General features: G+C 55.9%; 1 protein-coding gene across 7 annotated transcripts in view; it reads right to left on the bottom strand.

Annotated features, from left to right (window-relative positions):
* KIF7 (kinesin family member 7) overlaps nt 1-26,572 on the bottom strand; it is a 28,208-nt gene extending 1,636 nt beyond the window's left edge. Inside the window, exons 1-18 of one of the 7 annotated variants that reach the window (XM_047862352.1) lie at nt 26,349-26,569; nt 24,424-24,775; nt 22,330-22,530; nt 21,551-21,944; nt 20,786-21,326; nt 20,152-20,265; nt 19,401-19,628; nt 18,505-18,641; nt 18,045-18,160; nt 17,716-17,868; nt 15,582-15,784; nt 3,979-4,176; nt 3,558-3,683; nt 3,206-3,382; nt 2,179-2,394; nt 1,281-1,487; nt 362-560; nt 110-256 (exon numbers count right to left, since the gene is read on the bottom strand). In XM_047862352.1, the coding sequence (XP_047718308.1) occupies nt 110-256; nt 362-560; nt 1,281-1,487; nt 2,179-2,394; nt 3,206-3,382; nt 3,558-3,683; nt 3,979-4,176; nt 15,582-15,784; nt 17,716-17,868; nt 18,045-18,160; nt 18,505-18,641; nt 19,401-19,628; nt 20,152-20,265; nt 20,786-21,326; nt 21,551-21,944; nt 22,330-22,530; nt 24,424-24,751 (3,685 nt within the window). In that variant the 5' untranslated portion in view covers nt 24,752-24,775; nt 26,349-26,569. Of the gene's footprint in view, nt 1-109; nt 561-1,280; nt 1,488-2,178; nt 2,395-3,205; nt 3,383-3,557; nt 3,684-3,978; nt 4,177-15,581; nt 15,785-17,715; nt 17,869-18,044; nt 18,161-18,504; nt 18,642-19,400; nt 19,629-20,151; nt 20,266-20,785; nt 21,327-21,550; nt 21,945-22,329; nt 22,531-24,423; nt 24,776-26,348 lie in introns of all 7 variants that reach the window. The other 6 variants (XM_047862353.1, XM_047862350.1, XM_047862351.1 and 3 more) reach the window with 6 other exon arrangements.
* Between the last annotated feature and the right edge of the window lie 124 nt (nt 26,573-26,696).

The following is a 26,696-nucleotide window of genomic DNA, read 5'->3' as shown; positions in this document are numbered from 1 at the left end:
AAACGGAGGCCTCAGCTCCCCTGTGGGAGATGCCCGCGGAAGAGTGGAGGTTAGAGGGGTTCCCAAGCCTTCCCGGAGGCCGGCCCAAACCGGGTCAGGTGAGCCTCACCCCTGCTCTGGCCCGCCGCACTCAGGCTACTGAGCTTCTGTTTCAGTTCCTGGTTCATCCACAGGTGGCGGCCCAGCTCCTTCTCCAGCGCTTGGATCCTGGTCTCATACTGCCTCCTGCTGTCCGCTAGCCCCTCGCCGAGGTGATCTAGACGGGAGGGGACACGGAGGAAGGCCGGGAGGGGCGGAGGAGGAAGGAGGGGCGGGGCCGAGGAAAGCGGGGAGGGGCCGCGGGCAGGGAGAGGGGCCTCACCTCGGCTCTGCTGGAGGAGAAGCTGCATGTTCTGCTCGTGCTCCTTCTGCTGCAGGGTCAGCTGGCGGTCCATCTCCAGGCGCTGGCGCTCCAGGGCCACCTCCAGCCAGTAGACCAACCTCTGCTGCTCCTCCAGCTGCATCTCCAGCTCAGAGAAGGCGATCTGCTGCTGGTGCTGCTCCTCTCGGAGCGTCACGACCTGTCCCAAGACCCAGCCAGGCTCAGCCCCCAGCGCGGATCATCCCCGACCAGCGGCAGGTACTCGGTAAACTTGTAGCTACCACCCCCCACGGGCGGACGTCACTAAGGAATCACCAGGGTGTCCCGCTGAGCCAAGACCTGGCCTCCCACACCTTCTCAACAGTGTTCTAGGCAGGGATTTCCAAATGACAAGAGTCAGCTGTCAAGAGGAAGCTTACTTCCTACCTCTGCCTCAAGCTCCTTCCGAGGCCCAGGCTCCTAAGCCCGCGGGCAGAGCCTTGCTGAGGCCCAGCTTCTCAAACTCCGCACTACTGACATTTCAGGCAGGGAGTCTGTGGTTGTGGGGACCTATCCTGCCTGCTGTAGGGTTAGCAGCATCCCTGGTCTCTACCCTCATGGCTGTGAGGACCGGAAGCATCTCCAGACTCGGCCAGATGTCCCCTGGGGGAAAACCATCCCTGCGGAGAACCACCGATCTGGGTGCACTGAAGGGGCCAGGAGGCCAGAAAGTGGGGGGAGAGGAGACCGGGTCTTCGTTTCAGTAAGAAAGTTAGGGTTTAAGGAGGAGAGTCTGAGGCAGCCCTGGAGACTGGAGCTGGCCCTGATTCTGTCCCCGCATCTGGGAGGAAACAGACCCCCGTCTGGAGCTGCCAGCAGACCCCTCCCCCACACAAGTACCAGACGGAGGTGGCGGAGGGCCCGGGAGCCGGTGACCCACCTTGTCAAAATACTTGCAGAGCAGGGCTCTGGTCTCCGAGGACGAGAGGTAGCTGAGCTTGGCCATGAGGTTCATCTCACACTGGGACAGCAAAGAGGCCGACGCCCGCAGCACCCGCTGGCGGCACGTGATGGCCTCATTCTTGTATTCGATGGCAGCATCCAGGGCCTCGATGGCCTCGTCCAGCTGGAACAGCGTCCGCTCCTCCTGCGGGACACGGGCGGGCGTGGAAGGGGAGGCCCGGGTGCCCACACCACGCACACCCACTCCCCGGATGACGGCCCTGGGCAGACGGCACCAGCACCCAGCCACGAGGGAGACGCTCTGTCTCATCCTGAGCTCACAGCACATCCTAAGTGTCCCTGACTGGTATGGCAGGGACAGGAAGCTTCCGTCACAGCCCCGACCCCGGGGGAGGCCAGGCTCTGCTGACGGGCTGCTCTCTGGTGTATCACCTGTCGCATGATCTACAGAAGCGCAGAGCACCCTACGCCAAACGGAAGATACGGCGGGTCTGCTACGGGCAGCAGAGGGGCCACCGGGGTGAGTTTATTGCAACGAGGCTCTCTCTGCTGCTCAAGGACCGGCCACGAGGCAAGGGGACGTGCTGCCACCGCTCATTCCCACACAGGGAGCCGAGGCGCGGACGCGCGGGCTGACGCGGCTCAGGACACAGAGCGCCCCCAGGGTCCAGCCGGGCAGGAACCGCGAGGGCCAAGTCCGTGCGTCCCTGCTGCGGGGGCCGCAGCGGGAGGAAGGGCCAGGCCAGCACGCCCGCTGCGGCCACCCCACACCCTGGGTCTCACTCGCAGGGAAAGCGTGTCAGGGAGCAGCAGGGCCCGGCCCTAGGCCGGGCCGAGGCCAGGCAGGCTGCGGAGGTCCGGGCCGTGGGGCTCACCTCGGGCGACAGCAGGCTGCCCCTCCTCAGCTTGCCGTCGATGTCCAGGCGCTGCTTAAGCAGCGAGTCCTTCTCCTGGCGCAGGGCGTCGATCTCCCCGCGGAGCCGCTGCTGGCTCTGGGCGCTGCCCTGCCGCAGCTGCCCGCTCTTCTCCGACAGCTCCTTCTCCAGGTGCTCCAGCCGGCTGGACACTCGCACGATGTCCTCACTGAGGGCCTGGGGGCGGCGCCACTGGGGGTCAGGGAGGGGGCGGCCCCACCCTCGCAGAGGTCACAGAAGCGGCCCAGCCACGGGATGCTACAGAGGCTGCGGGCCTTTCCCTCAAGAGCCCTACAATCCGAGAGTACCGCCCGGTGGGAGGGCCCGGCTCTCGACTCTGCGGCGGCTCGGCCAGTGGGGCCGGTGGGACCAGAGCCTTGGAGGAGGGACCCCCAGAGACGGCCCCCGAAGGATCCCAGCAAGCATGGGAAAAGGCACTCCTGGCAGAAAGGGGGCAGCACCGGACAATCCAGCAGCACCCTGAACCCTGCTGAACTTCAGAGCACTCTGGACCCCCGCGGGCACTGAGTCCGAGCACCTGCTCCGGGCCCGGGCTCTGGGTCTGACATCCCCCCTTTCCCACCATCCTGGCACCACTGTGATTCCACCGGCCGAAGAGGGCACTGGCTCAGAAGCTCCTTACTCAAGAGGAAGCAGTGACACAGAGGGGACAGAGTACTGCTCAGCGGGGAGGCCGCCATCTGCCCAGGTCTGTCGGCCTCCAGCGCCTGTGAGGCCTGCGTCTCCTTGGTCGTCCCCCTTTCCACACCTGCTGTTCTTGTTGGCCTGCACGGCCCCCAGCAAGTGCAGAGGGCGAAATGAAGGGGACGGAGCCTCACGTGGCTGCAACTTGCCCGGCAGGGGCATCACCCAAGAGCCTCCCCTGGCAGGGTTGTCACCGGGAGGGACCTCCACGGGAGGGGGCCACCCGATGGCATCTCACCTGGCAGGACCTCACCCAGCACAAACCCCGCTGGCGGGGCCTCACCTGACTGGACCGCAGGCGCTTGCTCTCCAGCCCCGTCTTCTCCTGCATCAGGGCCTCCTTCTTGGCCAGGATGGCCTCCCGCTTGTGGAGCTCCTCCCCCAGCTCCTCCAGTGCCCGCCGCTGCTGCAGGACCTTTTCCATCTCCTGGTCCAGCCACTTCTTCTGCTCCTCGATCTTCTGACGGGGGTGGGGGAGGGAACTCAGCTCTCACCCCTGGCCCCACGGGCCACCGCCCGGGGTCAGTGGGGGAGAAGGGTGCGCCCCCCCCTCCCATCCCCCACCTCCGCCGCGCCCCAGGGGGACCGAGGCAGCCGACCGGGGGCTCCGGGGACGCCGGCCCGGCCGGGCCCACCTGCTGCTGCTCCAGGCTGACCACAGAGCCGTTGCTGCCGCTGCGCCGCTTCCTCTGGAACGCCGCGATCTCTTCCGTCTTGATCTTCAGGATCTTTTGCTGCTGCTCGTGCCGCCGCTCCAGCTCCTGGGGACGCGCCCGGCGAGCAGCTCAGGGGCAGGGTCCCAGGGGGGCTGGGGGGCCGCGTCTCCCCAGAGCCCCTCCGGAGATGGCCTCGCCACCCACGTCTCCCTGGGACTGGGCTCCTGCGGGCCGCCGGCCGCGGGCACGGCTCACCTCCTGAGTCCCGCCCGCCTCGGGTGCCCTCCGGCTCTCCTCATTCTCAGGGGCGAGGACAAACTCAGGGAGGCCGAGCCGCCAGCTCGGGAGGTCCTGCGGCTGCGAGTCCCGGGGTCCCCAGGCGCCCCCGACCCGACCCGACCTTGACACGGTGCTGCCGCTTGTTCATCTCGGTCTCCAGGCGCCGCTTCTGCTCCGTCTCCTCGCGAAGCCGCCTCTGCAGCTGCCCCTGCTGCTGCCGCATGAGCTGCACGTGCCTCTCGAGCTCCTGCAGCCGCTTCTCGCTCTGGGCCGACAGCGACGCCAGCCGCTCGCTCGCCTGCTTCTTTTCCTTCAGCACCTGGACCGACACAGCCTCGGCTGGGCCACCACGAGATGGCACCACCCCCGACACTCAACCAGGGTGGGCAGGACCGAAGGACGATGGACGGAGAGAGGGACGGACGGAAGGGCAAACAGGCCAGTGGGTAATGGACTAATGACAGCAAAAGATGGTGGCTACCAGGACATTTTCTCTGTACGAGGCACACATCACATGCTCTGTGGGTATCAAATGATCCTAACAATCCTATGGAAAAAATAGGATTATCATTATCCCTACTTCGCAGACTAGGAAACTGAGGCACAGAGATCTCAGGAAACTTGACCGAGGGCACACGGCTACTAAATGGCAGGGCTGGGATTCAAACCCAAGCAGTCAGGCTCCAGAGCCCATGCTCTTGACCATTCTACTGAACTGTCTCTTGGACAGCTGAGCTGAGGAAGGGAGGGAGGGAAGACAGACAGACAGACAGCTATAACGTTTGGTGGACGGAAGGGTGGGTGGACAGATGGACAGGATCATACAAGGGTGAAAAACAGGGTGGGGGCGCCTGGGTGGCTCAGTTAAGCGTCCGACTTCAATTCAGGTCATGATCTCAACAGTTCGTGAGATGGAACCCTGGCGCCGGGCTCTCCGCTGACAGCCCGGAGCCTGCTTGGGATTCTCTCTCCCTCTCTCTCTCTCTCTGACCCTGCCCCACTCACACTTTCTCTAATAAAGAAATCAATCTTAACGACAAAACAGATAATACATGGATCAATAAAAGGCCATAGAAAGACGAATGGATAGATGGATAAACGGACAGTTAGTCACATCAACTGATAAAACGTGTTGGGGAAGGTCAGCAAAAGGATGTGATTGCCCATTGACCCATGAGCTGGACCCGGGCGATCAGAAGCTCCTCACCCCCTTCCCTGTCCTTGGAATGTGGGCCGCACTTGGCTTTCCTGCTCCCAGAGGCAGCTCCAAGGACACGGCCTCGAGAGGGTGACGAGGCGCTGAGAACGCTGCGTGTACACGACTGAACCCGCGTAGACCTTTTCATGAACTTCTAAGATACAGCAGGTGGGCCCCGGGATCCACTCATCCTGCTGCCGCCCAAGACAAGCCTCATAAATAAGTTCCCTTTGCTGATTAAACCTGCGACTTCCCCACGGGGAGTGGCTGCCTCTTTCATAGCTTCCCCCGCCCTCTGCATGTGGGGACCGGTTTAAAGTGACATCCGGGAAGCTCGCGAGCAGATTGCCACGGAAAATGGCAGCAGGCGAAACCCGGAGTCGGCCAGAGACCTGGGTGGGGAGAGGTGGCCCCTATGTCAGACGCTCACGGATGGCCGCATGAGCATGGGGGCGTCCTTAAAACGCTGATTTAGGGGCTGGTTTGGGAAACTGCACGGCACGCCGGGGCAAAGAAGGAAGAGGTAAGGCTATTCTGCTGCCCGCTGGGCTGGAGTGCGGGGTAAAGACCTTATAAAGCTACGAGGGCACAAGATGCCTCTGCTTGACATCTGGGTGCTTGTGACAAAGCCTGAGTCAGATGCTAAGAGGTGGAGTCTCTGAGAAGGCGAGGAGGAGGTAACTGAGGAGGAAACAGACAAGATGCCCCATGTCTTCTGACCCTGACACAAAGGAAAAATTTCCTTTACTTTTTATTTTTTTTTAAGTTTATTTATTTTGAGAGAGCATGAGCGTGTGAGCTGGGGAGGGGCGGGAAGAGAGAAAGAGAGAGAATCCCAGGCAGGCTCCACGCTGTCAGCGCAGAGCCCGACGCAGGGCTCAATCCATGAACCGGGAGATCATGACCTGAATCGAGATCAAGAGTCAGACACTCAACCAAATGAGCCACCCAGCGCCCCACAAAGGAAAAATTTAAATAGCAATTACCCCAAACTCCTTGAAGAAAACTTGCATGCTTTGTCCCTTGAATTTGTAAATCTTAGCAATTCTTAGTAAATCTTAGTCTTTGAAATATAAACACCCCAGGACATGACCAAAGCATTGCCCACAGAGACTGAAAAAGGCAAAGTGGGGTGGGGTGGGGGTGGGGAACCTTTTAAAATACAGACTGCTGGGGCACCTGGGTGGCTCAGTCGGTTGAGCATCTGACTTCAACTCAGGTGATGATCTCACGGTTCGGGAGTTTGAGCCCTGTGTCAGGCTTTGCACTGACTGCACGCAGCCTGCTTTAGTTTCTCTGCCTCCCTCTCTGCCCCTCCCTGCTTGCGCACGCTCTCTCAAAAATAAACATTTAAAAAATTAAAATAAAACACGATAAAATGCAGACTGCTGGAGGAGTTCCCTTGTCCAAAATCCAGTCCACAGCCTCTGAAAGATCACGAATATCAATAAAAGCTCCAGCCATGTGAGCGGGCTGGTTCATGGCTGGAGCACTGAAATGAAAGCCGAGAGAGTTGTAGGAGGCCGCTAAGCTCACCTCATCTCATGGATGCAACCAGAAAACACATGGGAGCAAACAACCCAGAAAACAACCAGAAGACAGGCAGAACAAACCAAACTAAATGAAGAGAAGACACCCGTGGAAGAGGGTGGGAAGGGCGGAGACACGATGGGAGCTAGGTGGACCACAGGACCGTCCATGGGAAAGGGGGACACCAAGGAAGCGGAGAAGGGACAGAAACAGACCCTCACACCAGGGAGCCTGCCCGGGGAAGATCAATCACCCTAACATTTGGCTTTGAAAACCAGAGGGGCCAAATTTTGAGAGTTCTTAAAAGTAGTGGGACTTAAAGCATGGAACTTCAGGAGTGCCGGGGTGGCTCAGTCAGTTAAGCATCCAACTCCTGATTTCGGCTCAGGTCGTGATCTCAGTCATGAGACCGAGTCCTATGTAAGGCTCTGTGCTAAGCATGGAGCCTGCTTAAGATTCTCTCTCTCTTCCCTCTGCCCCTCCCTGCTTCACGCACACACTCTCTCAAAAAAAAAAATAAAAAATAAAAATAAAAAAAAATTAGAACTTTAAAACTCAGCGGGCTCAGGTCTGGGAGAACCCAAGGGCCACAGGAAGTGGAGTCCCACCCTTAAAGAGACAGCACAACACACAGGCATGGAGATACAGACAGAAGCAGGAGTCTGAAAAATCCCCAGGGCATATGGAGGGAGAGTCATTTACTAATCTGGAGGGACAGACATCACTGAGGGACTCCTCCAGGAACAGAGGACTTGGCAGGTGCCATTTCCACGCTCTGCCCCCCCCCCCCCCCCCAGCATCAACACGCAGCCCCTTGTGGGGACCAGCGGGACACCAACACTCACTGCCTAACTTAAACTGAGCCTCATCCCATGGCGCTCCAGCAGATCTGCCCCTGCAGCCAGACCTGCCTCGGTCCCAGCAAGACAGGACTCCTCCCCCAGAAGGTGGGCGCAAACCTTGCAGACACCATGCACCCTGCACTTTACAGATCCACCTCCTCTGCCCCCCTGGTGGGTCCCGGACATAGTAGCAGGAGGTCCCCTCTCACAAGAGGACAGCTCACAAACCTCGCTAAAACTGGACGCCCTGCCCCTGTGCACGTTGCAGACCCGTCCCCTCTAATATGCTCTGGGCCAGAGCCCATCCAACCCAGGCCACAGCCTGGCAGTGTATAAGCAGCCCCCACAAAGGCCGGCACTACTCCAAAGTGACTCCTGCCCCAGAGAGATGGGAAGACAACCACACTAGTCTGACTGCGGCGCCAGCAGTGGGCTGGGGGCAGACAGCTGGTCTTGCCGGAGGCCGTGTGCATCCACAAAAGCTCAGGAAAACGCAGGGAAAGGGTCCTGCGGTTTGGTGCTTCCACGGCTCTGGCAAATCCCTGATCTGACTCAACTCAAGCCCGGCGTGGCCCCAGACTGGCCCACTAACGGCACAGGGACCAAACTCTGCCCACAGCAGACAAAGAGAGCCCCTGCAGACCACTGGACGGATGGCAAAGGAGGCCACAACAGTCAAGTGCACACGATGCACATGTGAGATATGTGTGAAGCACCAGGTTCTGGTGAACAGGGGACACTGCACTACAGGACCTCTTCCTTATGAGGCCACACTTTGAAGAGCAGAGGATGTAGCTGACTTTCCTAACACACAAAACCCGACCCAGAGTTAGACAAAATGAGGAGACAGAGGGATATGTCCCAGATGAAAGGACAGGACAAAATCACAGCAAGAGGCCGAAACAAAAGAGAAATAAGTAATATGCCTGATAGAGGATTTAAAGTAACAGTCATAAAGATACTCACTGGACATGAGAAAAGAGTGGAGGACATCAGTGAGACCCTGAACAAAGAGACAGAAAACATAAAAAGAGAACCAACCAGAAATGAAGAACACAATAAATGAAACTAAAAAGACACTAGGGGGAATAAATAGCAGACTAGAAGAAGCAGAAGAATGGATGAGGACGGAGTAATGGAAAGTAATCAAGCTGAGCAGGTGAGAGAAAAAAATTCTGCAAAATGAAAACAGATTTAGGGAACTCAGCGACTCCATCAAGTGTAATAACACTGGCATTATAAGGATCCCAGAAAGAAAAGAGAGAAAGGGCAGAAAATTTATTTCGAGACATGATACCTGAAAACTTCCTGAAGCTGGGGAAGAAAACAGATATCCAGATCTAGAGGCACAGAAATCGCCCCATAAAATCAACTCAAGGAGGCCCACGCCAAGACACTGAGTAATTAAAACGGCAAAAAGTAGTGGTGGAGGATTTTAAAAGCATCAGGAGAAAACAGTTACATACAAGAGAAACCCCATGAGACCATCAGCTGATTTTTCAGCAGAAACTTTGCAGGCCAGAAGGGAAGGGCATTCACGGCACTGAAAGGAAAAGGCTGCAGCCAAGAATAATCTACCCCGTAACACCATCATTCAGAATAGGAGGAGAGAGAAAGAATTTCCCAAACAAAAGCTAAAGGAGTTCACAACCACTAAACCAGTTCTGCCAGAAATGTTAAATGGGACTCTTTCAGTGGAAAGAAAAGATCATAAGTAAGAGAAAAGTAGGAAGCATGAAAGAAGTAAAATACGTGTATCTGTAAAAATCAGTCAGGGGACTCACAAAGTAAAAGGTTGTAAAGTACTACATCATAAATCCTACAATGTGGTGGGGAGAGGAGTAAAGAATGGGTTCCAACTTAACTGACCATCAACTTAATATAGACTGCTATTTGTAGAAGATGTTAGATACAAACCTAACAGTAACCACAAATCAAATACCAGGAATAGATACGCAAAAAATAAAGAGGAAGGAATTCAAGTATATCACTAAAGAAAGCCAGCAAACTGGGAAGAAAAGAGCAAAAGAATAAAGAAACTGAGAGAACTATAAAAACCAGTAAAATGGCAATAAATACATACCTATGAAAAATTACTTTGAATGTAAATGGACTAAATGCTCCAATCAAAAGACACAGTATCGGGGCACCTGGATGGTTCAGTTGGTTAAGTACTCGACATCAGCTGAGGTCATAATCTCATGGTTCATGAGTTCAAGCCCCGCATCAGGCTCTCTGCTGTCAGTGCAGAGCCCGTTTCGGATCCTCTGTTCCCCCCTCTCTCTCTCTGCCGCTCTCCCTTCCTCTCTCTCAAAAATAAGAAAACATTAAAAAAAAAAAAAAAAGACACAGTGTGACATGGATTAAAGAAACAAGACCCACTATATACTGCCTAAGAGAGACTTATTTCAGGCCTAAAGACACCTGCATATTAAAAGTGAGGGGATGGTGGGATGCCTGGGTGGCTCGGTCACTTGAGTGTCCAACCCTTAGTTTCGGTTCAGGTCATGGTCTTGTGGTTCATGGGTTTGAGCCACACATTGGGATCCAATCTGTCATCGCAAAGCCTGCTTGGGATTCTCTCTCTCTCCCTCTCTGCCCCTCCCCTGATCATGCTCGCTCTCGCTCTCTCTCTCAAAATAAATAAATTAACTTAATAACAAAGTGAGGGGATGGAGAAACATCTATTATGTAAATGGATGTGAAAAGAAAGCTGGGGTAGTAATCTACTCTATCAGACAATATAGACTTTAAAACAAAGATTGTAACAAGAACAAGGAAGGACATTATGTAGTCATTAAGGGAACAATCCAACAAGATAGAACAATCGTAAATATTTATGCACCCAACACGGAAACACCCAACACATAAAGCAGTTAATAACAAACAAAAAGTAATTAATTAATAGTAATACAATAATAATAGGGGACTTTAACACCCCACTTACATTCATGGACAGATCATCTGAACAGAAAATCAACAAGGAAACAGTGGCTTTGAATGACACACTGGACCAGGTGGACTTAACAGATATATTCAAAACATTTCATTCTAAAACAGAATACACATTCTTTTCAAGTGCACATGGAACATTCTCCAGAACAGATCACACATTAGGCCACAGAACCAGTCTCAACAAATTCCAAAAGATCAAAGTCCTACCATGCATCTTTTCTGACCATAACTAAAAATCAACCACAAGAAAAAATCTGGAAAGAACACAAATACATGGAGGTTAAATATGCTACTAAACAATGAATGAGCCAACCAAGAAATCAACAACATATATGGAGACAAATGAAAATGAAAACACAATGGCCCAAAACCTTTGGGCTGTTCTAAGAGGGAAGTTTATGGCAACACAGGCCTACCTCAAAAAGAAAAAAATCTCACATCAACAATCTAACCTTATACCTAAAGGAGCAAGAAAGAGAACAGACAAAATCCAAAACCAGCAGAAGGAAGGAAATAATAAAGATTAGAGCAGAAATAAAACAGAGACTAAAAAAAATAGAACAGATCAACGAAACCAGGAGCTGGTTCCTCGAAAAGATCGACAAAATTGAAAACCTTTAGCCAAACCTATCAAAAATAAAGCAGGGGAGGGACTCAAAATCAGAAATGAAAGAAGAAAAATAACAAGTGACACCACAGAAACTATACAAAGGATGGTAAAGAGAATATTAAGAAACATGATACATCAGCAAATTGAACAACCTAGAAGAAACGGATAAATTTCTAGACACATAAGCTACCAAAACTAATCACCAAGAAATAAAATTTGAACAGACTGATTACCAGCAATGGAATTGAATTGGTAATTAAAAAAAAAAAACCAAAAAAACAAAAAAACTCCCAGCAAACAAAAGTCCAGGATCAGATGGCTTCACAGGAGAATTCTACCAAACATTTAAAGATGAGTGATACCTATTGTTCTCAAACTATTCCAAAAAATAGAGGAAGGAAAGCCTCCAAATCCGTTCTGAGGCCAGCATTACCCTGATACCAAAACGAGTCAAAGACATGACCAAGAAAAGAGAACTACATGCCAATATCTCTGATGAGCATAGATAGAAAAACCCTCAACAAAGTACTAGCAAACCAAACCCAACAATATATTTAAAAAATTATTCACCATGATGAGGTAGGATTTACTCCTGAGGTGCAAGGGGGGTGGTTCAACAGTCACAAATCAAGGTGACACATTACATCAATAAGAGAAAACCACCATACGATCGTTTCAATAGATGCAGAAAAAGCATTGGACAAAGTACAACATCTATTTATGATAAAAATCCTCTACAAAGTAGGTTTAGAGAGAACATACCTCATCATAATAAAGGCCATATATGAAAAACCCACAGCTAACATCATGCTTAATGATGAAAAACTGAGAGCTTTTCCCCTATGGTCAGTAATAAGGAAAGTATGTCCACTCTCATCACTTTTATTCCACATAGTACTAGCCACTGCGAGCAGACCAGAAATAAAAGGCACCCAAGTTGGTAAGGAAAAAGTAAAACTCCTATATGCAGATGACATGATACTATATATAGAAAACCTTAAAAATTCCACCAAAACACTACTAGAACTGATAAATTAATTCAGTAAGGTCACAGGATACAAAATTATACAAAAATCTGTTGCATTTCTATACACTAACGATGAGGCAGCAGAAAGAGAAATTCAGAAAACACTTTCATTTACAACTGCACCAAATAATAATAAAATATGTAGGAATAAACTTATTCAAAGAGGAGAAAGACCTATACTCTGAAAACTATAAATCACTGACGAAAGAAACTGAAGATAACACAAACCAATGCAAAGACATTCCACGCTCATTGATTGGAAGAACAAATATTATAAAAATGTCTATACTACCTAAAGCAATCTACAGATTTAATGTAATCCCTACCAAAATGCCAATTGAATTTTTCACAGAGCTAGAACAAACAATCCTAAAATTTGTATGGAACCATGAAAGACCCCAAATAGCCAAAGCAATCTTGAAAATGAAATACAAAGCTGTGGGTATCACAACTCCAGATTTCATGTTACATTACAAAGCTGTAGTGATCAAAACAGTATGGTACTGGTACAAAAATAGACACATAGATCAATAAAACAGAATAGAAAGCTCAGAAATAAATCCACACTTATGTGGTCAATGTTTAACAAAGGAGGCAAGAATATACAATGGGGAAAACAGAGTTTCTTCAACAAATGGTGCTGGGAAAACTGGACCGCCACATGCAAAAGAATGAACGTGGGCCACTTTCTTACACCATCCACAAAAATAAACTCAAAATGGATTAAGGACCTAAATGTGAGACCTGAAACCATAAAAGTCCTAGAAGAGCACACAGGCAGTAACATCTCTGACATCAACTTCTTTCTAGATAGATCCCCTGAGGCAAGGAAAACAAGCAAAAATAAACTATTGGGATTTCATAAAAATAAAAAGCTTGTGCAAAACAAACAGTAAACAAAACTAAAAGGCAACCTATGGAATGGGAGAAGATATTTGCAAATGACATTTACAATAAAGAGTTAGCATCCAAAATATATGAAGAACTTACCCAACTCAACACCAAAAAATACTCCCATCAAAAATGGGCAGAAGACACAAACAAACATTTCTCCAAAGAAAACAGGCAGATGGTCAACAGACACACGAAAAGATGCACAACATGACTCATCATCAGGGAAATACAAATCAAAACCACAATGAGGTATCACCTCACACCTGTCAAAATGGCTCTAGATGTAAAAAGACAAGAAATAACAAGTGGTGGTGAGGATGGGGGGGGCAAGGAACCCTCATGCACTGATGGTGGGAATGCTAATTGGTGCAGCCACTGTGGAAAACAGTATGGAGGTTCCTCAAAAAATTAAAAATAGAATTACCATATGATCCAGTAATCACACTACTAGGCATTTACCCAAAGAAAATGAAAACACTAGTTTGAAAGGATATAAGCACCTTATGTTTACTACAGCATAACTTACAATAGCCAAGATATGGAAGCAACCCAAGTGTCCATCGATAGATGAAGGGCTAAAGATGTGGCGTATATGTACAATGGAATATTACTCAGCCATAAAAAAGGGATGAGATCTCACCATCTGCAACAACACGGATGGACCTGGAGGGTTTCATGCTAAGTGAAATATGAGAAACGCAAATACTGTATGATTTTGCTTATATGTGGAATATAGAGAACAAGTAGCACAAACAGACCCATAAATACAGAGGACAAACTCACGGTGGCCAGAGGGGAGGGGGAGGTGGCACGGGTGAAGGCGAGTGGGAGGTACAGGCTTCCAGTTATGGAATGAATAACTCATGGGGGAAGACACAGCATAGGGGATAAAGTCAATGGGATTGTAACAACGTTGTGTGGTGACCGATGGTAGCTACACTTGCCGAGAGCACAGCATAGGTACACACTTGGTGCATCACTATGTTGTGCACCTGAAACTAATGTAACATGTCAACTATACTTCAAAAAAAAAACAAAACAAAACAACCCAGCAGACTACAGTAGTAACAGATAAAACCACTCTGGCTGGGTGGACTAAAGTACTCCCCCAGGCTTTCATACAGTTGAGTGATCAACCAGTAGGGCCCGTGCCCCATATGCCAGACTGAGGCCTCTTGCCAAGGCACCCAATCCTGTCGAGGTATGGAAGTCATGGGAAACAGCCACTGTCTCAACTCTCACCATGGAGCCATGTGCTGTGCTGCTGAGAACACCAAGCCCCACCACGCCTGGGAAAGGGATGGTCTACCAGAACTTGCCTGGGGTGTCCCATCTGGATGGGTGAGTTACTTCGAGGGAACTCCTCGGTCTCCACTGGGATCCTGTTGTCCTGCTACAAGCCCAACCTGGCGAAACGCACTAGACGCGGAATGCTAAACGTGCCACTGGGAGAGGGAAGAAGGTGGGAGTCCTGGTTGGGCACATCCCCCAGTCCATCTCTTCACGCCTGGCAGTGCTGCCTTCCCCAGCCAACATGTATGGTACGCACACCCAGGTCAATATCCTAAAGCTGCGAACTTCCCTCTCCTCAAGGCCAGGCGGACACTGTTTTCCAACAGTACGATCGTTTGGCCGCCATCTTGGTTCCCTCCACTGGGCTGGAGGACAGTATAGCACACATAGAAGCCCTTACTAAATTCATCTAGCAAGCTTAAATGACAGCCAAAGAAGGCTGTCCTCAACACTGAAAGGTCTCTGAGAACAGCTATCCTCCAAAATAGAATGGCCTTGGACATTACTGTCCTACAAGGAGGCCCCTGTGCCATTATCCAAACACAATGTTGTGTGTTCGGCTAACGTGTGATCCTTGTTGAATCTAGTTGACCCATGAGCTGGGTGGACCCAGGTGATCAGAGGCTCCTCACTCCCTCCCCTGTCCTTGGAACGTGGGCTCTGCTAGCCTTTCCCACTCCCCGAGGCGGCTCTAAGGACACGACCTTGAGAGAGTGATGTGGCGCTGAGAACGCTGCATGTACACACGACTGAACGCAGTTCAGGGAGCCTCACAAACTTTTAAGATGTGGTGCGTGGGTGCGGGGATCCACTCACCTTGCTGCCGCCAAGACAAGACTGGGATGCAAGCTCCCTTGCTTAGGAAACCTTTCTACCTGGGGTGGCTGCCTCTTTCTTTGGTCTCTCCCTGCCCTCTGCACACAGGGACCCATTTCAGGTTACACCCGGGAAGCTCCGGAGGGGGTTACCAACCAACAGCGTGACAGACAGATGTTCGAGTCAGACAGACTGACGGCCCGAGGGGTAGACAGAGAAGACGGGACGGAGAGAGAAGTGGCCGGGGAGCTGGGGGGTGGGGGGAGGGGGGCTGCATGAGGAAGGGGTAGCTTGCTTTCGATGCCCACCCTTCCCCCTTCACTGGGCTGCAGGCAGCACTGGCCTCCCTGCCTCTGCTGTGTTTACAGCTGAGACCCCCCCACTCAGCGCTGCTGACTTCTATGTAACACCGGTCTGACCCTGGGAGGCCGTTCCCCAAGCCAGCCAGGGGCTGGGCCACGAGGGCCTGAGCGCCCACGGGTGCCGGTGAACCTGGCCCCGGGGCCCACCTGGCTTGATCCCAGGCCCCCAGCCACTGCCCCGGGATCCCCACACTGACCTGCACCTGGCTCTGGGCGACAGCGACCCTCTTGCGGAACTCCTGGAGCCGGGACCGCTCGCCGGCGTCCTGGGGCTCTCTGCCCTCGAGCTCCCGCAGCTGCCTCTGGCTTTCACTCAGCTCCGCCCGCACCTGCTCCGCCTCCTGCTCCAGTTCCCGGATGTGCTGGCTGTGCTGCCGGTTCAGGGCCTGGGCCGCCTTGCCTGGAAGAAAGAGCCAGGGCCTCATCAGCACAGGCAGAGCCTCTCCCCCAAGGGGACCATCACTTGGCTCCCCTGGGAGGGGTTCCAGACCTCTGTCAGCCATGGTCACCTGTGGGGGTTTTGCCAAGCCTCTGCACCACTGGTACCGTGAGTTATTTACTATATTTTCCTTTAAGCCACTTACTTTTTCTTTTTTTTTTTTATTTAAAAAAAAATTTTTTTTTCAACGTTTTTATTTATTTTTGGGACAGAGAGAGACAGAGCATGAACGGGGGAGGGGCAGAGAGAGAGGGAGACACAGAATCGGAAACAGGCTCCAGGCTCTGAGCCATCAGCCCAGAGCCCGACGCGGGGCTCGAACCCACGGACCGCGAGATCGTGACCTGGCTGAAGTCGGACGCTTAACCGACTGCGCCACCCAGGCGCCCCTAACTTTTTCAATTAAAATTAGCCTCATCCATAGCAATGACCCACAGAAATTAGAGGTTAAACTGGCTTTATTTTTTTAAATGTTTGTTTTTGTGAGAGAGAGAGAGAGAGAGAGAGAGAGAGAGAGAGAACGCACGTGCATGTATGCAGGGGAGGGGCAGAGAGAGGGGGAGTCAGAGAATCCCAAGCAGGCTCTGCGCTGCCAGCACAGAGCCTGACTCGGGACTCAAACTCACGAGACGTGAGATCGCGATCTGAGCCGAAGTCAAGAGTCGGAAGCTTCATCGACTGAGCCTCCCAGGCCACCCCTAAATTGGCTTTATTTTCATCTGACACCTACTAACAAATACACAGGTTGGGCCTGCGTGTCATTAAGCCTCCAGAACTGACTTCCATTGGCGGGAAATCTGGCGAGCGGAGGGACGAGTTAAATAACACCACAAGGAAGCCAATGGGCAAGTCCTGAACCCGAGGGGTTTGGGACAGTCTACAGGACTGTGAGGAGACAGGAGGAGGGACGCTTTAGAGGCCTCACGAGCACGGTGTGGGACATGTGTGGAGCTGGGTGCCAGCAAATCGGCTGTCCACGGACTCTGCCAAAGACCTGAGGGAACAGGCTTGTGCTCTGGGCGTGGGGGGGACGTGGAGCTTCGTCAGACGTGCTCATGGCACGTCGGTTAAAGTGTCCAGAAAGAGGCAAACTGAACGGCGTGGGGGTGAGATGACAAGATGCCTGGGATTTGCCTCAAAACACCTCAGCGAAGACAAAAGAGACAAAGGAAAGGGATGTATGGGAGAAGCTCGTGATGCTAAATCCGGGTGACGGGCTCACGGGGACCTGCTGTGCCAGCCTTCCTCCTCTTGTGTTTGAAACTCTTCATGATGCATTTTGTAAATGTTTATTTATTTTTGAGAGACAGACAGACAGACACAGAATCCGAAGCAGGCTCCAGGCTCCGAGCTGTCAGCACAGAGCCCGACGTGGGGCTCGAACCCACGAACCGTGAGATCGTGACCTGAGCCGAAGTCGGACGCTCAACCGACTGAGCCACCCAGGCGGCCCTTCATAATGCATTTTGTAATAAATACACAACCCTTCAAATAAAAAGGCTCAGCTGCTTCTTTACATGTGTCACCAGTGGCGGACATAGCATGATTTGGGGCCATTGTTTGCACCCTAAGAGTAGGGGATCCTGTGCCCAGCGAGGTGCCTAACACGGCAGGCAACCGACAAATACAACTACCGCTACCACGAATAGGTATTGCTTTCTGAGAACCGGTCTTAGCGCTTCAGCTGAATGAAGTCCCCTCAACGGCCCAAAAAGCAGGTACAATTACTAGCCCCACTTTAGAGACAAGAAAACAGAGCCACAGAGGGGCTATTCTACTTGCTCAAGGTCACACAGGCCCAAGAGGCTAAGTCGGCTACCACACTAAGCCACCTGGTCCCCGCTCCTAACCACCCTCAGGCGGGAGGCCCGCCCGAAGGCCCACCGCCTCACCTGTGCGGACCAGCTCGCCAATGAGCTCCTCCTTCATGCGGATGTTGATGGCCAGCTCCCGGATCTTCTGTTGGGCTTGGGCCAGCCGCCGCTCAGAGGCCGTGGCAGCTGGGGTCCGGCGGGGCCGCGCCAGGGCCTTGCTCCCGCCGGCTACTGTAACAAGCCCGCCGTCAAGGCCACCACCCCAACGATCAGTGGGGGAGGCGGGAGAGGGGAGAGGCACGCCCCGGGCAGGGGCGGCGAGGCATGGCGTGTGGACCGTCTGGGACAGCCAGTCCAGGATCACGGAGGGGAGGGTCAGAGCCCCCTCTGCACCAGGCCCAGCTCACCTCTGGGCCCCGGGACGGCTGCACCCGGTTCTTCGGGGTGAAGCTCTGGGCCCTTCCCGGCACATGGACTTCCTGGGCGGGCCCCCACCCTCTGGCTCCACTTGTTGATCCCGTTCCTGGAAGACAGAAGCAGGACTCAGAGGAAGGAAGAGAGGCCACTGTGGTCTTCTGTCCTCTCAGGGTCAATGGAGCCTCGGGGCGTCGGTCTGGCAGAACTGAGGCCAGGGGGCTGGGCGGCTGGGGGCACCGAAGGCCGCCGTGAAGGCTGAGAACCAGGAGGCCCGGGGCCCACCCTGTGGCGTACTCACCCCACCGGTTCCAAGCCCACAGTCCCCATCTGCTCTCCCCACCGGACGGGGCAACGGAGGTGAGGGCTCCCTGAGACCACAGTGGGGTCCTCCTCCAGCCCAGCCTGGCTCCCGAGGTGCTTCGGGTCAGGTGAGCAGCTGGTCCCACTCACCTGCGCAGGTGTGGGGGCCGCAGGGGCGGCTGCCCCTCCTCCTGCCCCTCCTCCTCCGAGGCAGCTGATGAGCCGCTCCCCTGGCTGTCTGCCTCTGCCAGCAGCTGGGCCCCAGGCTCTCTGCCATTTGTCACCTGCTAGGGGAGTGCCAGGGTTTCAGGACAGAAAGCGCCCAGGGCACCGTCCATCAGCCGTTTTCCATCACTGATCTTTGCTCGTGCCGATGCCCGGCCCTGCCCGCCCTCCTCACAGCCCTGCCAATCCCAAGTGAGAGTAGGAGCTTCCTCCCAACCCCCCAGCGCCCCCTCCCCGGTGGCGCCCATAGCACCTGGGACTCCACGGGTGACAGCTTGCCCTATCTTTGTATACAGCTCACCAGCAATGCCCTGCCAGAGTGGTGGATGTATAACAGACTCCGGTCAAACCCACACCCTCCCTCCCCGCAATGCCTTGGGCTTTTACAGCTGAGATGACCCAGAACTTTCAGGAAGATGCAGGACAGCCTTTGTCCAAAGGTCCCAAGTGACTAGAAGGCAGGGCTCAGGGAGATTAGGGCTCATGGAAAAGTATACTTGCAAAGACAGAAGGGGTGGCCTCAGAGGTGACAAACCCCCCATCTCTGGAGGTGTGCAAGCTTTCCATCCAGTGCCTGAAGCTCAACTCCCCCTGTAACCTCCTCACTTCAAAAATCTCCAGCCAGCCCAGGGATGCCCAGTGGTACCAGACCCTTCTGAGCGGCCCTACAGAGTCCCCCAAATTTTGGCCCTTTCTCTAGAAGCACCGGAAAGGGGTATCTCACAGCTGGTCCCGGGAAAGGCTGGATACATTCGGCAGCACCGCCCTTCCCCTGCCGGAGCCTGTCCAATGCAAGAGACCCGGGCTCACCACCTCCTCACCTCTCCCCAGTTCTCAGGGCCAACTTCATCTCCAGGAAGGCAGACGGGGGGCACCATGCCCAGCATGTGGCTGTGGGCACCGCCGAGGGGGGCTGTGTGGGGCCGGGGCGCAAAGGAGCCGGCAGACAGGCCCTGTAGGAGCCCTGGGGCCCCCCAGCCAGGCCGCACCAGCTCTAGCCGCAGCCGAAGCTCCGCCATTTCCTGCTGCTGCTCCCGAAGCCGGTCGCTCTGGAAGACATGTTCCGGGTGCTGATGGGGGGTGCGGACGGGGAGGGTGCCGGGATGCTGGCAGGCAGAAGTGCGGGAAACTGAAGAAAGGGGCCACCCCACCCTCTCTTGGCTAAAACTGAGGAGGGCCAGATACCTCTGACCACTTGTTGCCCAAACACACACACGCACACACGCACACGCACGCCAGTTATTCAGGGTCAAGCTCTCACCCCACCCTGCTAGCTCCAGTCAGTCCTCCACGTTCATGCCAGTCACTGCCGCCAGAGGGCGCCGGGAGCAATGCTGACCCAGTTGCCTTGGGACGGCGGAAACCCGTCCGACTGCCCCTCCAGTCCCACCTCTCATCCAGGGTCATGGCCATCAGGCACGACCACCCGCACCATTCTCTTCCTCACCTCCACGCTGTTGCTCAGTTGTGCCCCCTCCATCTCTTCCCACCCTGCCAGAAGCCCGCCCTGGCTAACTCCCCCGTGTCCCCGGAAGCTCAGCTCGATTTCACCTTGAGGAAGCCTGCCCCCACCTGCAGTTTGTACTGCTCCATGGCGTCCTCCAGGGCCGCCAGAAAGTCTCGGTTCTCCTCCTCCAGCCGGGCCACCTGGCTCTGCAGGGCGAGCAACTGCAGTGCCCCATCTTCCTATGATAGGGGCAAGGAGAGAGGCTTCAGGGGCAGGAGCCGGCGGACAAGCCTGCCTGTCTCTGGGACACCCCGGCCCTCTCTCTGCCCTGCCCGGGGTTCCCCTAGTCCAGCTTGCTACTCTGCTGCCAGCCCTGCCTGCAATGGGGCTCCAGAGCCCACCCAGCCTGTGGTCCCCTCTGCAAGCTATTTGGGCCATCTCTTGGATTATGAATCATACTTTTATTAACAATAATAACGGCATCACTATTATTGGGAACCCACTGAGGCTCCACTAGCGTGCTGCGCTGGGCACTTGGTACACCTTCGGCCCTTACAACAAGCCTAGGAGGTAGATACCCACGTTATCCCTGTTTCACAGACAGAGACCCTGAGACTCGGGAGGGTAAAGGACGTGGTCAAGGTCATCAGAATCGCCTCTGAATCCGGAATGCGCTGCGCTGATGGACAAGGGGCAGGGGCGCCGCTGGCCGTATGAAGACGGCTCCCTTCCCCGCTCCCTCCCTCCCCGGGGCCACACCTGGCCCTTGGCCACCTTCGGCCCGCCGGGCCCCTGCGTGGCCTGCTCCTCGGCGGAGGCGCTCTCGATGCCGCTGTCGGGCCCGGAGGCGGAGCTCAGGGCGCTGCGCTCCCCCTCGACGGCGCACAGCCAGTCGCGCACCTTGCGGGCGGCGGCGCCGGGCAGCCCCGGCTCCGCCTGCAGCTCGCGCAGGAGGCTGTAGGCGGCGTCGGTGCGGGCCCGGTAGCGCGCGCACTCCGCGCCCAGGCGGGCGGCGGCCGCGGCGGCGGCGGGGGCGGCGGCGGGGCCGGGGGCGCGCCGTCCGCGGTGGATGATGCGCGTCTCCGAGCGGTGGCGCGGGGGGCCGCGCGCGCCGGCCGCCGCCTCCTCGGGCGCGCGCTCGGCCTCGGGCCGCCAGTTGACCGTGGCGCGGTTGCGGATGTTCTGGGCGCGGCTGGCGTAGTTGAGGGTGTTGAGGGTCTCGTCGAAGTCGGAGGAGGAGGGGCTGACGCAGGCGATCATCACCGTCTTGGCGTTCCCGCCTAGCGAGTCTTTGAGGATCCTGAGGACGCCGGGTGGGGGCGCGTCAGGGGCGCCGGAGCGCCAGGACGCGCCCGGCCCAGGGACCCTGATTCGTCGCCCGGGGGGCCTCGGACCGGTGGGCGGCGCGGCCGGAAAGCCAGAGGGGCCCCGTCCCCTCCTCGCCTCGCCTCCCGCCGCCCCCTGACCCCCAGCGGCCGGAGAGGGGCCCCTGCTCCCGTGGGCCACAGGCCGCAGGGCCCTCACCGGGTGATCTTGGAGTCCCGGTAGGGGATGTGGCTGCCGCGACGCTGGGGGTCGCCCAGGGCGCTGATGACGTTGCCCAGCGCCAGGAGGCTGCTGTTGATCTGGATGCTCTCCTTGAGCCGCTCGCCCGTGCTGCCCGTCTTGAGCACCCGCTCCGAGCCCGCCAGGTCCACGAAGTGGAACTTGGAGACCAGCAGCTGGCCCGCAGGGGGTCGCGGCAGGCGGCTGGGGGCGCGCCCCCGCTGCTCCAGGGTCACCGTGAAGACGGTGTGTGAGCGGCTGGACAGGCGGTTGAGGTGTGTGGCGCCCGTGTGCCGCGCCGCGTTGCCCATCTCCAGGAGGCTCAGCACCTCGTCCAGGCCCTCCACGTCCACCTCCTTGACGCCACACAGCACTGAGGACACGGAAGGCTGTGAGCCCAGCGCAGGGGCAGCCCGAGACTGGCCAGGAGGGCAGGCAGAGGAGGGCTAGCCCTTGCCAGCTCTTCCCGACTCAGATGCTCCTTCCCCATGCCTGACAGGCAGGGGTGGGGAGGGTCCTGCCCATCCTGGCTCGGGCCCCAGGGGCTCCCGCTTGCCCGTGCCCACCTTGCACTCTGGGTACAGAAGTATATACTGAACTCAGGGGAGACGGGAGAAAGGAAGGCAAAACGTTCCAGGGCTCAGGTTTCCCAGTTAGGAGGTAGCCCTCCCAGACAGGTGAGCCACCCCTCAGCAGGTGAAGCCGCATCAAGCCACATGTCCCACTCCCAGCCAGTGGAGGCCCCAGGAGCTCCTCACCAACATTTCCGCGGTCATCTTCCCGCAGCTGGATGTCACGGCTGGCGGTGCCCACCTCCAGCAGATCTCGGAACTCCTCCTTATATACTTCCAGGTAGGACACGTGCACCAGACAGTCAAGCAGGTCATTTTCATCGATAAGCTTGAAGGCTTCAGCCATGGCCCGTGGGATGATGCCCTGCTCGTCCTCGTGAAGGGAGGCTGGGGAGACACGGCAGAGCCTCCTGCCACCATGCCTTCGGCGGACATGGCTCGAGGCTCCAGGGCCCCAGCCAGCAGCTGGAGGGCAGGGCTCCAGCATGAGCGTAGCAGCGGAGGCCAGGATGGCTGGGTAGCCTGAGCCAGACCACGCTCCAGGAAGGTCAGGCAGAATTATGGAACTTCAGAGTTGGAAGCAACCTCTCAAGGTTCGGCCAACCCCTTTCATGAAGTAATAAGCATCCCCTCCACCACATCTCTGCTAGATCATCAGACACCCTTGGCTTGATTACTCCCCGGGCCAGGGAGCTCATTACTATAGTCTACGCTCAGTTAGCTAAAGGACCTCCTAAATTTATCCCAAGGAAGTAATAAGAGGGTGTTCAGAACAGCACTCTTCATAACTTCAAAAGAATGCAAACATCCTAAGAGTCCGTCCTAAGATCCAATAGGGTCTGGTTAAATAAGTTAACTTATATACACAATGGAATGCCAAGCCACCATTAAAAAATCAGCTTGGAGGGGCGCCTGGGTGGTGCAGTTGGTTAAGCGTCCGACTTCAGCCAGGTCACGATCTCGCGGTCCAGGAGTTCGAGCCCCGCATCAGGCTCTGGGCTGATGGCTCAGAGCCTGGAGCCTGTTTCCGATTCTGTGTCTCCCTCTCTCTCTGCCCCTCCCCCGTTCATGCTCTGTCTCTCTCTGTCCCAAAAATAAATAAATGTTGAAAAAAAAAAAAATCAGCTTGGAGGGGCGCCTGCGTGGCTCAGTCGGTTGAGTGTCCGATTTCAGCTCAGGTCATGATCTCTCGTGGGTTCGAGCCCCATGTCGGGCTCTGTGCTGCCAGCTCGGAGCCTGGAGCCTGCTCTGTATTCTATGTCTCCCTCTCTCTCTTCCCCTCCCCAGCTCACACTCTGTCGCTCGCTCTCAAAAATAAACGTTAAATTTTTTTTTAATTAGCTTGAATATTTATTTATTTTTTATTTATTTTTAACGTTTTTATTTATTTTTCAGACAGGGAGAGACAGAGCTTGAACAGGGGAGGGTCAGAGAGAGGAGACACAGAATCTGAAACAGGCTCCAGGCTCTGAGCTGTCAGCACAGAGCCCGACGCGGGGCTCGAACTCACGGACCGCGAGATCATGACCTGAGCCGAAGTCGGCCGCTTAACCGACTGAGTCACCCAGGCGCCCCAGCTTGAATATTTAATGATCTAGAGACATGTGTATGATATATTGTAAGAAAAAAAACAGGATATAAAAGAACAAGTACAATATAATCCATTTTTTAAAAGGTAAAATAATTTTCTCAGAGAAATTGGAATGGTATCAGGGCGAGTGATTTCTGGAAAGTACCAAATGCTCGTGTTTGTATTTTCCTAATTTTCTACGGCACACCTGTATGCGTTTGTAACCTAAGAGAGAGAACGTTTGTGCTACTTAACGTGGGGCAGTTCCTTCAACTGGCCCAAAGCATCCCTCCCAAACGAATGTTCCAGGGCCTCACTGAACTGCCGGCCCCCTTGCCAGGCAGCGGCCAAACTCGGCTCTTCCAGAACAATCCCCCCTCCCACTACTCTGACTAGAACACGGGTCCCTGAGCCGTGTCAGCCATCCTGACGACCTCCAGAGACCAGCCGACTTGCGTCGCCCTTCCTCCCCCTGAGGTCCCCGGAGCCACACAGTGTGACCCCATCTCTGTGGAGGTGCAAAAGGCTCCCCACGTCAAGGACTCTTCCTTCCCGTCCTGGTCAGCCTCCCGACACGGCCGCTCCCACCCAGGGCCGCAGGTCAGATTGGGAACCCGGCTTGCCTTGGACGGGGGTGTGGCAGCAGGAACGCAGGGGCAGAAGCTGGGGAGACTCCACAAGGGCACGGGGCCTCCCGCTGGGTCACTCACCCACACTGGCCTCCCCCATGGTGTACGTCTTCCCGGAGCCCGTCTGACCGTAGGCAAAGACCGTGGCGTTGAAGCCCTCAAAGAAAGCCTCGAGGAGGGGCTGCACGCAGGCCTGGTACACGGCCTCCTGCCCTGTGTCCTCATCCAGCACCACGTGGAAGCCAAAGTGGCGGTCTCGACCAAGAGTGATGCGGCTGTGCCCCGGGTCCACCCTCAGGCAGCTCTGGTGCCCGTGCAGCAGCTCCTTGGGCAGCAGCGGCCGGACCCTCAAGGCCACCCTCACCGGGGCCTCCTCGGCCCCCGGCAGCCTCTGGGCCTCCAGCCCCATGCTGGGGGAGGGCAGCTCCCGGTCCTGTAGAGAGAGGAAGAGGCCCCTGGCCATCGGCACCTGCAGGTGACCCGGAGCCAGATCCCGGGGCTCCCGACCTTGGGGACATGGAAGGGAGGGTGCCTGGTGTCCGAATACTGCGAGGGCCACGTGCGGTCCTACACGGTAACACTGCGTGGTTCCCATCACCGGCAAAAGAAGGCCCCCAACTCCTCCACTTGACTCCCAAGGGCTTCCGTGTTCCAGCTGCGCCCCTCCCCGGTGACCCCATCTCCTAGAACACGCACGCTCCACCCCCACCACATCAGGGAGCCCCTTTCCCTAATACCCACCAGGGTCTCCATCACCTCCGCCCTTGTCACCTCACACCCCCCTGCCCCGCCTTCTTCAAAAAAGCCAGATCCTTCGAGACCAAACTCCTACCACCAAACCTGCCAATTCCCTCTCCTAAATATCTCTCAAGTGCACCTGCTTCTCCCCATCTTATTGCCAAAGCCCCGCTCCCAGCCACTGACATCTCCACAGGATGGCTGTGACCAGCTTCCTCACTGTTCTGTCTCCAACGCAGCAACCAGGAGCATCTTTCAAAACTGCAAATGCAATCATGTTACCCTCCTGCTGACACTCTCCCAAGAGAGGCTCCCCACTGCCATCCAAACTTTAACAGCCCTGCCTTGTCTGCTCCCCTCCTGCACCCCACCCCGTGTTGCCCAAGGCTCCTCATTTCTCTGGTCTTGGACTGGCCCCCTCTCCCCCAGGGAGCCAGGGAAGCGCCTCTGCTCCGTGTCCGCACCGCGGCGCACACACGACGCCCGGTGACGCTCCCACCCGCCACTGGCCACTCTGTAGCAGAGGGAGCTGGGAGGCAGGGACCCTGCGTCTCCCTTCCTGCTGGATCTCCACCGCCCGGCACAAGGTCGGACGCTTAGTAGCTGCCCAACAGTGATGATGAAACTGCATCCAAAAAACTCTCCCCGTCCCCGTTCTCTTCTTATCACGGTCCACACCGCCTCCTACCCACCGGGTCCGCAGCACTCGGTATGTCACTACTGAACTTCTCTGAGCACACGTAACGGTTCGTCCCTTCCCTCACTCAATCCTCCAGTCCCTTGCTGGGTGCCCGGCCCTGGGGACACAGCGGGAACTATCGCGCAATACAGCGGGCGCCTCGGCTCGCCCCGCACCCTGAGCTCTTCCAGCGCTCGGGACACAGAACTGAGCGCACCCAAGGCTCCGGGACAACTCCACGGGTGCGGTCTGGCGCGGGAGGAGGCGCGCACGCGACAGGAGCTCCCGGAGTTTGGAAAAGTGATTACACATGCGGGCCCGACTCTCCCAGCGTCGGCGCTCGCCCCTGCCGGCCAGGCCCGGGATGCTGGCCTCAGGCCCCCGATTTAGGGAAGGGGGCGCTTCCGCCCGCTCAAGGAGGGGCCTCCAGGAGCTGGTATGCAAGGATCGGGGCTCCTCGTGCTGGGTCCAGTGCTCCCCAAGTGCCGGCTCCCGCTGCCACCCGGCCCAGGCCTGCGCAGGGAGGGGGCGAGCGCGCGCCTCCCCCGCCCCCCTCCTCGACCTCCACCCCTCCCGGGCCCAAACCCACCTGCTCGGTGGGAGCACAGTCCCCCAGGGGTGCAGTCAGACTCCGAGCCTCCGCGCGGCGCGCTCCGATGCCGTCATCGGGACCCCCGCCCCCCAAAACATCCCGCCCCTCGCCCGCAGCTCCGCCCGCCTGGGAGCTCGGGGGCGGAGGCGCGAGCCGGGCGGCGCCATGGTGTCGGTCCGCAGACAGGGCGGGGTCAGGGCTGGAGGGGCGGGGGGTTGGGCGGGGCCTTGTCCGAGGGCGCGGCAGGGGTGTGGGGCGGCCAATCGGGTTGCCGGAGCCGCGCTCTGATTCCAGCGCAGGCTTGCGGAATTCTGGGGTCGCGGCGACCACCAAGGCGGGCCTGAT

Source organism: Prionailurus viverrinus, chromosome B3, assembly GCF_022837055.1.
Source record: "Prionailurus viverrinus isolate Anna chromosome B3, UM_Priviv_1.0, whole genome shotgun sequence".
NCBI classification, from domain to species: domain Eukaryota; kingdom Metazoa; phylum Chordata; class Mammalia; order Carnivora; family Felidae; genus Prionailurus; species Prionailurus viverrinus.
The sequence above is the reverse complement of the archived record's forward strand: the minus strand, read 5'-3'. Positions and strand labels throughout refer to the sequence as shown.